The 13875-nt window shown below is 42.7% G+C and overlaps 2 protein-coding genes across 7 annotated transcripts in view; one reads left to right on the top strand and one right to left on the bottom strand.

Annotated features, from left to right (window-relative positions):
• The window catches only part of LOC119658709 (uridine-cytidine kinase), a 59606-nt gene extending 57601 nt beyond the window's left edge, over positions 1–2005 (bottom strand). For 3 of the 6 annotated variants that reach the window (XM_038066320.1, XM_038066318.1, XM_038066319.1), the window contains exons 1-2: positions 1793–2005; positions 1663–1728 (exon numbers count right to left, since the gene is read on the bottom strand). In XM_038066320.1, coding sequence (XP_037922248.1) covers positions 1663–1728; positions 1793–1909 — 183 coding nt within the window. In that variant the 5' untranslated portion in view covers positions 1910–2005. The remainder of the gene's footprint in view (positions 1–1662; positions 1729–1792) is intronic. The other 3 variants (XM_038066324.1, XM_038066323.1, XM_038066322.1) reach the window with 2 other exon arrangements.
• An 8944-nt stretch (positions 2006–10949) lies between these two features.
• Positions 10950–11955, top strand: LOC119660171. Its single transcript, XM_038068577.1, has 2 exons — positions 10950–11044; positions 11130–11955. Exons 1-2 carry the CDS (start codon positions 11005–11007, stop codon positions 11915–11917), a joined length of 828 nt encoding a protein of 275 aa, XP_037924505.1. The 5' UTR covers positions 10950–11004; the 3' UTR covers positions 11918–11955.
• Positions 11956–13875: the final 1920 nt, after the last annotated feature.

The following is a 13875-nucleotide window of genomic DNA, read 5'->3' as shown; positions in this document are numbered from 1 at the left end:
ATGCAAACTTGTCCTAAATTACCTATCCGACCGCCAATCCCTAGTCCGTATCCACGATACCCTATCCGACCCGTACAGTCCTCCTGCAGGCATCCCCCAAGGCTCAGTTCTGTCAGCAACACTATTCTCCCTATACACCGCCGATATACCGCTCCAACACCCCACCAACTCACCACAAACGGTCAAAACCATCCAGTACGCGGACGACTTGATCCTTTACACCTCGTCCCGAAACATACAATCCGCCCAAAACCGCATCAATACCACAATCTTAACCCTCAACAAATTCCTCCAATCTTGGAAACTCCTCCTCAACCCCAGCAAATGCGAAGCTATTGTCTTCCGCGGTAGAGCCACCTTTACCCGCAAGATGCTAGCCGACACCCGCAACCTCACGATCAAAATCGGAACATCCACCATTCCCTCCGTCCAATCCACTAAATACCTGGGAGTAACCATGAACTCTCGCCTGTCACCCGTGCCCCAGGTTAACTCCATCCTTTCAAAGACCCTAATGGGCCTAAAAATCCTATGGCCCATCCTTAAGAAAGACTCCGCTATCCTCCCCAAAGTAAAACTCTACTGTTATAAACAGCTGATCCGTCCCTTAATCACGTACGGATCCGTCGCATGGTGTGACGTATCCTCAGCTCAAATGGAGCGTCTCCGGGTACGTGAAAGAAGGTTCTTCCGCCTAGCCCTTTCCCAGTCCAAAACCCACTCCAACCAAGCTGTCTATGACGAGGTAAAGTGCTCCCGCATAGACCAAATCCTCCTCATCTCACTTACCAAATTCCTCACCAAATGTCAAACCCATCAAAATAACCTTATCCAGTTTTACTCCAACATACACAGTCATAACGCTATCCCCTCATACCGCCACCATCCCCTCCCTTCAGACCTCCTAACCCTTTCCTCCCAGAATAGCAGTTATCGCAACGGTAAGATGATAATATTCAACCGCCCACACGATCGACATCGCACTGGCCTCGTTTACTCTACCGCCCAATAACACCACCTTCCCCTATATGCATCCTTCCTTCACCCTCTCACACAGTACAACTATCCCACCGAACAACATCAATTTAAGAGGGGTTTTTCCTGACTTTCCCCTCTATAGCATTAAACATAGGATAAGTTAATATTACCGTAAATTAAGTCTAGTATTAAGCAAAATGTTAATTTCTAGGTAAAGTTAAGCTGTTAGAGATAAGTCTAGTATTAATTTTAGTCATAAACTATTTGTAACTAAATTAAAGGAAATAAATCGAATGTGTTAACAAAAAAAAGGCAGTGTCTGTTGAGTCGTCGTACAGGCTTCTGTGGATAAAAAAAGTGAGCGCAAGTTGCTCTTCATTTGGTCCGGTCTGAGAGCAAGTGAATGCGAATTTAGCATCGCTCAACACCTTATCCCACCCACCTCCCAATGGAGGTTGATGGAAATAACATGAATTACATTAATTGGTGAAATCGCACTACCGCCACTTTATGGGCACATTACCTTACACATATCTAAGCAATAATTGCAACTCAAACCAAAAATTACCATACATTGACCTTTTGCCATGTGCGCCGCAGCTGCATCGGCAGCGCTTACAGCTGGGTGCACAATTTCCAATTTGATCCCCCTTTCGTGTTGCATAAAAAAGTACCTCAACCTACCTGCCGTTGTGTGTGATCCATATCTGCCTGCCCCAACTGTTCCATAATACGTTTGCATACTGTCGACTGATGGAAAAATATCTAGATAAACACTTTGAAGTTCCAAGAATAGACGAAATGGCCTCCATACCTTGCCACTCGCGGTACCTCCAGCGACACCAATTAGGAAAGGTGTTTTCACTTCTTCCGCGTCAGTACCATTCTCCTTGATACCGTTTACTCGGACATCACCATTTGGTTCACCCATTTTACACCTCTAGACGACTGCCTGCGAACGTAAAAAACTACTCGGCACTGTCTGGTCCTCCACCAAACAGCTGAAAAATATAAAATGAAGTTGGTGATGATTTGGCCAAGTGATAAGAAGTTGACATTGACATTTTATTCATTAAATATTTGAGTTCGTTTCTTGCATATCTACGAACTGCGCACCCCAGAACTATGCAGCACTAGCTTTTAGGTGGTTGCCTTGGATAAATTACTTGCTATAAAAGAGGGGGGAATCCCCAAAAATGATTGAAGGGAAAAACGTTATTAGAAGATTTGATGCAACCATGGACTATATTCATAGCTCAATTGTCTATCATAGTAATTAAGTAAATGAAATTATTTACAATATATCATGTTAGCTATATTGCTGGAAAAAATAGAAATAAATACAGTAAACTTCCTCTAATCCAGGATCCTGCGGATCAGCACTCCTGGCAATCCGGCACGCTAGGGGTGTCAAGGCCAAACGTGAACGAAGTGCGTCGAAATCCCAGCTCAACAATATCGACAATTTCCAGAAACCTCCAGTTGCCAGTTTTATTTATAGTTCGCTCCACCGAGACGTGATTATATGTTTTTTTTTCTTTGTTTTAACGAATTATACTTGTGTGTGGTGTTAGATTGAGTGAATTTTGCGCGTTTTATTACCCAGCGACATAGGTCCTCAAGTTTACCAGCCTCCAAAGAGAAAACATCAGCCTATAACATTAGCTCAAAAGCTGGAAATTATAAAGAATATTGAAACTGGTCTAAATGGAGGAATATAATATAGCGTCGTCTACAATTTACAACATTAAAAAAATAAAGGAAATTTATAACAGCTTTTGAATGAATCGAAAACTTTGAAAAATCTTAATGAAGGACAAACTTAAAAAAGAAAAAGCCCAAGTCAGGCCAACTAGATTCAGCTTTGTATCTTTGGTTTTCAGACAAAATATTTGAGGGTAAACCCATAACCCGCCTTATAATTGTTGAACAAGCCAAACAGGTTCAACAAAACTTGAACATCGATCTTGCTGGCAAATTTTCTGAAGGCTGGCTCAGACATTTTAAGATTATTCATGGTATCAGAAAATTAGATATTTCTGGCGAACTGAAATCTGTCGGTATTGCAGCTACTGAAGAATTAAAAGTTAAATTCAAGTCTATTGTGTCGGAAAATGGACTGACACCCTGTCAAATTTATAATCCCGACGAAACTGACCTACTGTGGCGTTGCTTATCAAACTCAACGCTTGTTGGTGGGGATGAGAAAAATGTTAAAGGTTTTAAGAAAAATAAAGATCAATTAACAGTACTGCAATGTTCCAATTCATCAGAGAATCACAAGCTAGTTCCTTTTATGATAGGAAAGTAAAAAAAACCTAAGGCTTAAAATCATTGTCCTTGCATTATGGAGCACAAACAAGTGCATGGATGGATCAAGGATTGTTTGGAAATTGGTTTTTCAAAAGCTTTGTGACAGCTGTAAGGAATGATTTCGTAAAATTGAAAATACCTAAATAGCAAGAAAACTGTGGAGCCCATCCAGATAAGGAATAATTTGTATCTGGTAACACATCAGTTGATTACCTTTCTCCAAATATGGCATCCTTTCTTCAACCCATAGATCAAGGGTTGGTCCAGAATTTTGAGTCACATTCATCAACATTGATAATTCATCATCAATGGCGCAACAACCGGTATCCGATTTAGGCCTGCGCTTAATAAGGCACTCCAGACATCCCGTTTTGCACCGAGGTCCACTAATTCGATATCCCTAAAAGCTGTCTGGCCTCTTGGCCTACGTCATCGTTCCACCTCAGGCAGGGTCTACCTCGTTTTCTTTTTCTACCATACATATTGCTGTTATAGATTTTTCGGGCAGGGTCAAAGCTGGATGACCCTATGGTGAGACGTTTCGAGCGAAACAGTTTTTGTAAGCTGAAATAGGCTCTGTTAGCTACCAACAACCGTGCACGGATTTCATCGCCGTAGCTGTTATCGGTTGTGATTTTAGATAGATAAGAGAAGGCAGTCTGTACATCTCGGGTCGTTCTTCCCATCATGTCGATATCGTCAGTATAGGCCAGTAGTTGGGTGGACTTAAAGAAGATCGTGCCTCTCGCATTAACCTCAGCATCGCGGATCACTTTCTCCAGGGCAGGGTTAAAGAAGACGCATGATAGAGCACCCCCTTGTCTTAGACCGTTTTTGATGTCGAATGCTCTCGAGAGCGATCCTGCTGTCTTGACCTAGCCTCGCACATTTGTCAGGGTCAGCCTAGTCAGTCTTATCAATTTCGTTGGCATACCAAATTTTCTCATGGCCGTGTATCATTTTATCCAGGCTATTCTATCATAGGTGGCTTTAAAGTTGATGAAAAGATGGTGCAACTGATATTCATATTTGAACAGCTTTTCATCGCTTGCAGCAGAGAGAAAATCTGATTTGTTGCTGATTTGCCTGGAGTGAAGCCTCTTTGGTATGGGTCAATGATGTTCTGGGCGTATGGGACTATCCGGCCTAGCAAGATAACGGAGAATATCTTATAGATGGTACTCAGCAACGTGATACCTCTATAATTATGTATGGGACAGATATTGCCTCGTTGTCCGTCATCAGGCAATGATTCGCTGTCCCACACCTTGAGCTTAAGCTGATAAACCGCTTGGTGTAATTGGTCACCCCCATATTTTATTTTTGATTTTTAAGCCGATAAATTGCGCGGACTGTTTCTTCTATACTTTGCTGGTGGCAGTATGTGTCAGTTGTCTTCAGTTGACGAGACCTCAAACTCGCGGATATTGTGGTTGTTGAGCAGTTCATCAAAATAATCAACCCATCGCTCCAATATGCCCATTCTGTCAGAAATCAGATTTCCCTCTTTGTCTCGGCAGGATGACTTGTTGGTAGAACTTCCACGCCTGGAGCGGTTGCTCCCTGTACCTTTCGAGTTCGCAGACCTGTTGGTTCTCCCAGGCTTCAGTATTCACTCTCACATGATTGTCAGAGGGGATTGTAGGCGGTGTTTTAACTGAGGCTCGGAGCACTATGCCAACGATATAGTGATCCGGGTCTATATCGGCCCCATTATATGTTTTGACATTCATCAGGGCTGAGAGGTGGCGGCGTGCAATCAGCACGTGGTCAATTTGGTTGAAAGTGGTCCCGCCTGAAGAGGCCCACATTTGTTTGTGGACCGCTTTCCGCGCAAGCCAGGTACTTCCAGCAACCATTTCATGTGATGCTGCTAACTGAATTCGCAATCCGTTATCATTGATATCCTTATGTAAGCTATGGGAGCCAATTTATCGCCTAAATACGGGCTCCGTCTTTAGTCGACTGATAAAATCTCCAAGTATGATTTATATATCATACCTAGGACAGGATTGGAGGGTTCGTTTTACTGCCTCGTAGAAGGTATCCTTCTCCGACCCTGCAGTCTCCTCTGTAGGGGAAAGGGTTAGTTATATTACAGACGTTATTTTATCCAAAGATTATTGGCAACAGATTGTGATGTGAAAGATTTTCATGGACAGTTTTCCATTAAAAATGCCATCTTTGCTATTGCTTTGGCGTCTGAAGAAGTAAAGCAGGACACGCTAATAAAGTCTTGGCGTAAACTTTGGCCTGAAATTTTGGCAGATAATGTACAATTACTAAATGCGATGAAGGAGATAAACAAATTTATCAAGTTTTCTGAAAGGTGCAGTTCCTTCAACGATGCCGAAATTATAAAGCTTCATATTATTCGGAATTTTAAAAAAAGAAGGGAGAAGGCAATGAGACACATCGATATAAGGCACTTCTTCAAGGTGTCTTCTAGCAACGAGACTACGAAAATAGACCTGCAAGAACTATCTTGCTCAATGGGGCAATCACAATAATTAATAATGTATAGAAACGTTTTTCTATTCTAATAATGTGCACTTTTATTTTAATCATTTTACATTAAATATGTAGTACATATTTTGTTTAATTTTAACCTCATTTTTTTCGACATACATCCGATAATCCTGAATATTTGATATTCCGGCATGCGTGAAGACCCGTACGCGCCGGATTAAAAGAAGTTTACTGTAGTTATAAGTTTTTCAGGTTTTATGTAAAACAAAACCTTATTAAAATCGGATCACTGTCATGCGACATCCCGTCAAATCGATGATCATCCAGATCTCTCAAAGTCCCATTCTGGGCGGATCATTATTCAATTACCAACGAGTCTGTGGTCTACGATCCCACTGCGGTTACTTACCGTACAAAGCCAGCACGGTACCTAGCGGATTGCGTCCTCAAACAACAAGCGACGGGGGCCACAGATTCCCACTAACAATTCAGCATTTTGAAAAGTGTAGCTACGTCGACATCACCGGAAGCATCTCAGGTTGAAGCTTTTTGCCTCACCGGTTGCTTCTTCTTAGCAAAGTGGAAAGGCAATCATCCATCGTCTTGCAAATTCAATTCATCACACCTGAGCAGCAATACTTCTCACCAATTCTTCGATATGTTTTCCAGACATCTTGACTTTCACAGGCCACACAAAGCTTGGCCATCACAAATTGCATCATACTCTTAGAAACAGAGCAGCTGTTTGATTCTCTTGGATTGATCTCATCATAGCCCAAGCTAAAATCCTGATATCAGGACTTATGGCTAGATTATTATCTGATTATCTTATAACAGGAAAAAATTTTCTGGTGGTAGCATGGCCTACTAACGCCTCATTACTGGAAGACGTCTCAAATCTGACTTCTCAAATTCATCTTCAGCAAGCAGACTCCAGGGTTCGAACCTCTCTCATTTCATCAAGCACTCTCTGAAGTGGTCAGATCCATACTTGCAAACCAAACCATCCCACCAATGACCTTCAGCACCTCACACCTCTCTTGAAGAAGTGGAAATTCAATAGAACTGAGGCGTCACATATGGACAGAAAGTGGTAAGCAGCAGTAAAATCCGTAAAATACCACCTGCAATTAACGATCGTCGATACGCTTCTCGACCAAGAAGACTTCTCAACGTTTGTCAATGTTACTCGAAACCTGTGAGCCTTTGTTAATATCTATCTCCATCATGTCATCTGTGTACTCTAGCCCAACACAATCTCGCCGGAAGAGATGTTGATTGGAAGATTGGAAGTCGCAGTCATAGGCCACACTTTAAGAAGGTACGAAAACTGCATTGCTAGCTGTGTCATGCGATGAAATCTCAGAGTGGCTAACGAGAACATCGCTCTAGAAATACGTGGCGCAAAACAGTGAGGACGGAGAGTTAATGGTGAATGAGATACAATGGTTAGTTGAACCTAAGGCGAACCAGAAGTCGCCATCCATATTAAGACTTTAAAGCTTCAGTGGACAGGCCAAGTAAGGCGTCTGGATTTCAGAAGAATTCCCAGACGTACCATATAAGGGAAGGTGGAAGGTAAACAACTACCTGAGAAACCCTAGAAAATAGCGTTGAGCGTTTGCTAGTTGCCGCTTTCTCACAGGCAAAGCCCTTGAAATTAACCTCGATCATCACTCCCGCCGAATTTCTTTTCCCAGGGTTAGTAAACAAGACCACCTCCGTCTTTTATTCCGCAACGACAAACTCAACCACCTCTAGCCATGCTTTTATGACGTTAATGGTTTCAATAGCGTACACTTCAACATCTTCAGGTTATTTCGCAACGGTAACCACGGTCAAATTATCTGCGAAATCAAATATTATTGCCCCTTTTGGCACGGGAATGATAAGGGCTCCATTGTACATCAAGTTTCGCAGGAGAGAACCCAACACTGAGCCTTGTTGGACTCCTGCTGGGACGGTGTATTGCTTAGGTCCCTCATCCGTACCGTACCAAAGAGCGCTTTCCAATCCTATCCATTTCCAGTTGGGAGAAATGAACGCATTTTTGACATCCAATATCACCATGGCACGGCATTTATTGGAGGACAATGCGTCTCGAGTCAGCTCCAAAACTGATCGTTGGATAATCTTCACTAAAACGAAACTATCACTTCATCAGGGCGTCCTTGATAAGGAGAATTCTGCTGTAGATGAGCCTTTTCAGAATTTTCTCTACCAATAAGGCAATTGGACATCAAAACTATTTTTTTGCTTTACCCATCGAGCGGAGAAAACTCCTTCTACCATGAACGCGCTAATAATCGGGTCTGTTGTTCGCCTTGTTCCACCAATAGTTTGACCGTTTGGATTCACCGACTCGACGTAGTAGCATGCTCTTACTATGCTTCTCATTATTTGTGCTAACTTTTCTGAAAACGTACCATCGGGATTGTGGTCTCCAAGTAGCATCTACTTCAAAGCTTTTCACGAACCAGCCGTGAGTTCCTACTTCACAGGAAAGGAACACGCTGCACGGCCCATTTTCGATCTGGTAGAAAATCGACTAGTGATTACTATGAGTATAGTGTTCACTGACGAACGAGACCATTCTCCTCGCCAATGTGATACTCAATATCGCCCCTGGTGTTCGTAGTTCGACCCAATCCACAAGCCCCGCGTAGAAATCAGCCGCTAGGATTTTGGGGTTTGGACCTTTTGCTTTGTGAAGTACAATAACTGTACATATATGTAAATACCAGCTATTTTTGCAATGAGGAATCTAACTTTCAGGCTCTTTTATCTTCGGCTGAAGCAGAGTTCGAACTACTGATAGTTGCCCTTTCTGTGCCTTTCTGAGTCCACTGTTCGCGGATTTTTGGAAATCGCGTGGTCTGAAATATTTTTGTAGGGCCTCAACGATCTCTGCCTTCGTCGTGACTTCAACAATGTCTTTACATTGTATGTCTTGCTTCCCCATCAAGCCGAAGAAATTTTCAGCCGTCTCGCCCGGAAACTTCTTTAGCTCCTTTTTGGAGACGTTTGATTCGGCTTACGCTTTCTCCAAGGTCCATCAGTTCCGGATAGGATTTGACCTTCCTGAGAATCGAATGTCGAACCACCTTTTTTAGAGATGTTGATCATTTCGCCAAACTTAGTCCATGCTTCGTCGGTGCTTTTTAGCTTCAGTTCATTGGAGCCCGTGAGCTGTTTGCACAATTTTGGTCATGTTTGTCTATCATTTCATGTCAATCATTTTATTTAGGCATTTTTGAACTTCAAAATTAGCTCAAAAAGGACCCGGGATGTTTTCTCAAGGTTATTGCTGGCACTGAATCGTGGTGCCATGGATATGACCCCAAAACAAAGCAGCAATCAAGCCAGTCCTAAAAAAGCACGCCAAGTGAAGTAAAACATCAAGACTTTTGTTTCTTGGATTGCAGAGTTGTTGCGTACGCGGAGTTCCGGTCCGCGGGCCAAACTGTCAACTAGAAGTTGTACTTGGAAGTTTTGAAAAAACTGAAGGAGAGGAACCGGAAGAAAAAGGCAGATCTTTGACACATAGGCGACTGGTTCTTAAATCATGACAACGCGCCGGCCCGCAACGCCCCGCCCTCTCCACAAAAAGGACATGACACCAGTCGTCCAATGCTCCTCCCTCCCCCTCTCTACTCACGGCAAAAGGGACATGAAAAGAAAGCGTTTTTCCACTGTTGAGGAAATAAAATAAAAATCGCTGGAAGATATAAAAAATCTCAATAAGTGAATTTAAAAACTGTTACGAAGAATAGGGTGATCGTTTCGAGAAGTGCATTGTAGTCAATGGAAAATACTTTCAAAGTTATCAAAATTTTGTGTAAAAATATTAAGAAATAAAGAAGTTATTATTATTTTAGAAATTTACCCGAAAACCCCCTTAAGTTCATCCATGCATGTTGATGTTTATCTTCAACCCAACTCTACATACCTCTCTTTCCAAATCCAAAGCCATTTGGCCAAAGTCCATGACCCGTTGAGAGAGTAAGCAGATGTCATCAGTGTAGTTAAGGTGTTTGAGAAAAAAGGTCATTGTCCATTGAACTTCTCCACGTGCTCCGGCAGGACAGCATGAAGATCGTCACTAATAACAAGAAGAAATAATATCGGTGACAGAATGCAACCTTGACAGACCCCGCTTTGATCAGAAACTCCTCTCGCATTTTACCTCGGTGCAGCACTTGACATTTTGCGCCACCATATGTCGCTCTGATAATAGTTATTCAATTGTTTAGGATAAGTGAGGGATCCTAAGTCCACAACCACTTGTTGTTGGACCGGACCACGTTTCTTTGGTCCGCGGATCCCTCGTTTGGGGCATGGCACCCAAGCATTAAAAAAAAAAAAATTATAGGACAAACGGTTTCGTCCAGGGCAGAGGCAACTCGTCAGACGCTGCCTCACCTCTGCGCTGCTCCCAGGGCAGAGGTGAGGCAGCGTCTGACGAGTTGCCTTTGCCCTGGACGAAACCGTTTGTCCTATAATAGTTATTCGTTTTTCCGGAATGCCCCTTCTGGGTAGAGTAGCCAGATAACTCTCTATTCATGCTGTCGAAAGCCTTCTCGAAATGTTTTCTCTTCGATTAGGAGGAACGGTCCGTATCTATATGTTAGGTGACTAGTCATTTCATCCACATGAACCGGAACATCACCAGATGTGCTACCCTTAAGAACAATGGTGCAGTGTTCCTTCCACCTCTTCAAGATGACAAGTAGTCGGCAAAATATGCATATTTCCGAAAAATAAAAGAATATTTAGTAAAAGAAATGGTTTGGATTTTTCATTTGTAGATTTATCTTGGAATTTGTAAATCGATTTTTAGCTATGTACGAATGGAAAACGTACATATAGGTGGAAGATTTCTCATATAAAATGAACCCAAACCTTTTATACCCGAAGAGCACAGCTTCCAGCATTCCAATTTATTTATTCCCGGTATATTAACTTTCCGAATAAATATCAATATCTCAATGAAATTTGAGATTTAATAAACGCCCATGCCATAAGATTTGTTAAATAGAAGAGGTAACGAACATGGCAAAACTAACTACTTAAAAAAATGTCGCATGTGTTGTTGTTTACCAACAAACCGAAAAATTGCATAAGAGAAGCAAAATTGATTAGTATAAAAGAAAACAATTAGCTGTTTCAGCCCATTTGTTCGCATTTATCAGTTCGCTCTACATCAACCATCGCGCCCAAGTTAGTCAACTTTTGTCATGCATAATGAAGATCTTATTAGTGCTTTTCACCGTGGTTTTGTTTGGTGAGTGCTTTGTCTTTGGTGTCTGTTACATCTACCAAACATTTCGCTAGCTGTGAGCGATGCTTGATACAAACATTCTTCACAGGCACGTTTTCCGTGGTTCGAAGTGGTCGTTATAGAAAAGGTCACCATAATCAGTATAGTTTCGGTCATGTAAGTCGATTGGGATTGCGGGAGATTGCTCAAAGATCTGCCCAGAGAGCCCATAACGCGGTGGTGGATCAACACATCGCAGCACAAAAAGCATCATTCATTGCCAAAAGTGTTCTCGCCGAAGCCGCCTTTCAAGCCGCCGAAACAGCAGAAGTAGCTCTCGCTACCAAACATGCACTTCTTCAGAGCTTAGAAAAGCAGGTTGCCCAGGCGCATCATGCACTAGAAGCAGAAATTTGTCAACTGCAACTAGCAAAACATACTGCAATAGCTGCTAAAGAAACTGCACAAAGAGCCGCAAAACACGTGCAAATTGTTGCTAAAGCCCTAAAGCAGGCTCAGCGACTTGCACTCCAGGCTGCATCCGCTGCTGATCATGCTCGAATCGAGTTGGCCTTACAGAAAAAGATGGTTCTTATGGCTCATGCTCGATTGGCCGCCATTGAGAGGAAACTACACCAAGTGCAAGCGAAATTTGAAAAAACCAAAAAGGCTGCTAACAAAGCTTCCGCTGCTGCACATGCTGCCTATAAGAATGCTTTTCAATCAAAGGAACAAAAAGAGAAGGAAGCATTCCTAAAAGCGGTTTCGAATGCACTCCACATAGATCACGCAGTACAAGAAATCTCGGCCCATAAGAAAGGGTTCAGTGCAGGGGGAGGACATGATGCGATAGCTGAGGACCAAATAGTGAAACTGGGAGGAGAATATCGTCGGTAACGTTAAGGCATTGGCGCTGCGGCCGTCCTTAATTGTACAGTGATATTGCCTTCTTTTTGTAATATATAGTGTGCATGTATTTATTTAAAAGTTGTATTTATATATAAACAAAGAATGTATCTGTTAAGCAGAGAATTTGTTTCATTTATCTGGGTCTATTCTGGCATTCCCAAGGTGTCGCAACTATTTCAATGCAACCAGTATATAAAAATATAGATATTTCCAAAGGTTTGGAGTGTAATATGCAATTTCTACGGGGATCGCTAAAATCGACAGAATTGCTTTGGATGCGGACGGATAGAGAGAGAAAAGTACCTCCTGAATATGGTAAAGGATTTTAGCATGCTATAAGTGGTATTCTTCGGCGCATTCAAGCTAACTAACAAGGCCATGAGGTGTACTCTTGTTTCAACTGAGATGAGATTTTTCCGAGCTGTTAAACAGCATGCGTTTTTTTGTAACGACATTGAATGCGTTTTCTTGGTCAGTCTGCCATGTAAATTGTCACCAGGAGAGCTCAGGTAAGATTTAGCATAGTGGAGTTTTATTATTCTGTTAAAGGTAGTCGCACTGCGTCCTAAAAGAGCTATTGTGCCCCTAATACTGGTTATAGTGTACCTATTAACTATAGCATATCAAGCAAACCTATAACCGTTAGGAATTTTAATATATTCCCTACTTCCAAGTATTTTAACTTGGCATCTGTGTGTAAAGGAGTTTTCGTCTCACTCCGCACAGCAACTGCAGGCATTGTCCGTAAATATACCTAGCTGTGGTGATAGTTTAGCCGGCAGTGACCAGTGAGTTTTCGCACCCGAACCCGGAGGTTCTTCTTGGTGAGATTAAGCAGTGCTTTGCGCGCTTGGGTTTGTATCTCTCCATTAGCACTGTGGACTGCTCCATTCTTGGTAGATTCGGCCAGTCTAGTTCCTTCAGCCGTTCCTCTTTCCTGTCTAGTTCATCCGCTGTATCATTACCTTCCAACTCAACATGGCCTGGAACCCAGAATATCCTTAGACCTTATTGTGCGAGTCGATTGTTTTCAGTCTATCAAGGCATTCCCATGCCAATTTGGAGTTCACCTGTTTGGAGCTAAGTGCCTTGATCGCCGCTTGGCTGTCAGTCAGAATGGCAATATTCCGCCCCTTATAGTACCTCTCGAAGTTGAAGAAGGCATATTTGCTTATAGCGTATATTTCCGCCTGGAATATATTAGCGTGGTTAACGGTTGGTTAAAAATAAGTTTTCTTGGACCAATGAACCCGGCACCCGCTTCCTCTGCTGTGAGGGATCCGTCAGGGTATGAGGTAGTCAGTTGCTGTTCAAAATTTGGCCTGTTACCGCGACGTGTTTCAAATTTCTTAACGAAATGAAACCTCATTGTCATGTTATCCTTTGGTGCCAGTGATCGAGATACCGCCTTGAAAGAATACCAATCTCCCTTCGATTTAGGTAGCTCCCCGCCTCACTGATACTCCCGGCTATTCTGAACATCGTCCTCCTTATCTGCATCTGATACACACGCAAGCCAGTCCAACGCTGAATGTGCAGCGAGTGGCACCATTTTGTGTTGGGTTTAAAAGGGGGATCTGTATCGACTTGCCAAAAGCCAACACGGACGCACACAAGAACGGTACTTTGCTTCCCAATCGTCTAGCGGCGACGGATAGATGGCGAGAATACTTCGAGCAGAATTCAACTGAAGAATATGCTAATCCTCCACTTCCACAATAATTGCCGACATTTGGAGCAGTTCCGCCTGTCAGGGCAACTAGCCTGCACTCAGTATAAACCAGGACCGCTGTGCTTGCATGGCGGGGCTCTGATTGTGGTCACAAAATCAATCCGCGTCCGAAGAGGACCGTGGAATTAAGCCTTCACGGCAGGTACTCACGTTAAACCCCCAGGACTTTCGTGTCAGGGCAACTGAAAGCCCCTGGACTCACATAATTCGGGTG

Source organism: Hermetia illucens, chromosome 6 (assembly GCF_905115235.1).
Source record: "Hermetia illucens chromosome 6, iHerIll2.2.curated.20191125, whole genome shotgun sequence".
Classification (NCBI taxonomy): Eukaryota; Metazoa; Arthropoda; class Insecta; order Diptera; family Stratiomyidae; genus Hermetia; species Hermetia illucens.
Note: the sequence above shows the minus strand (reverse complement) of the source record. Positions and strands in the feature narration are given on the sequence as shown.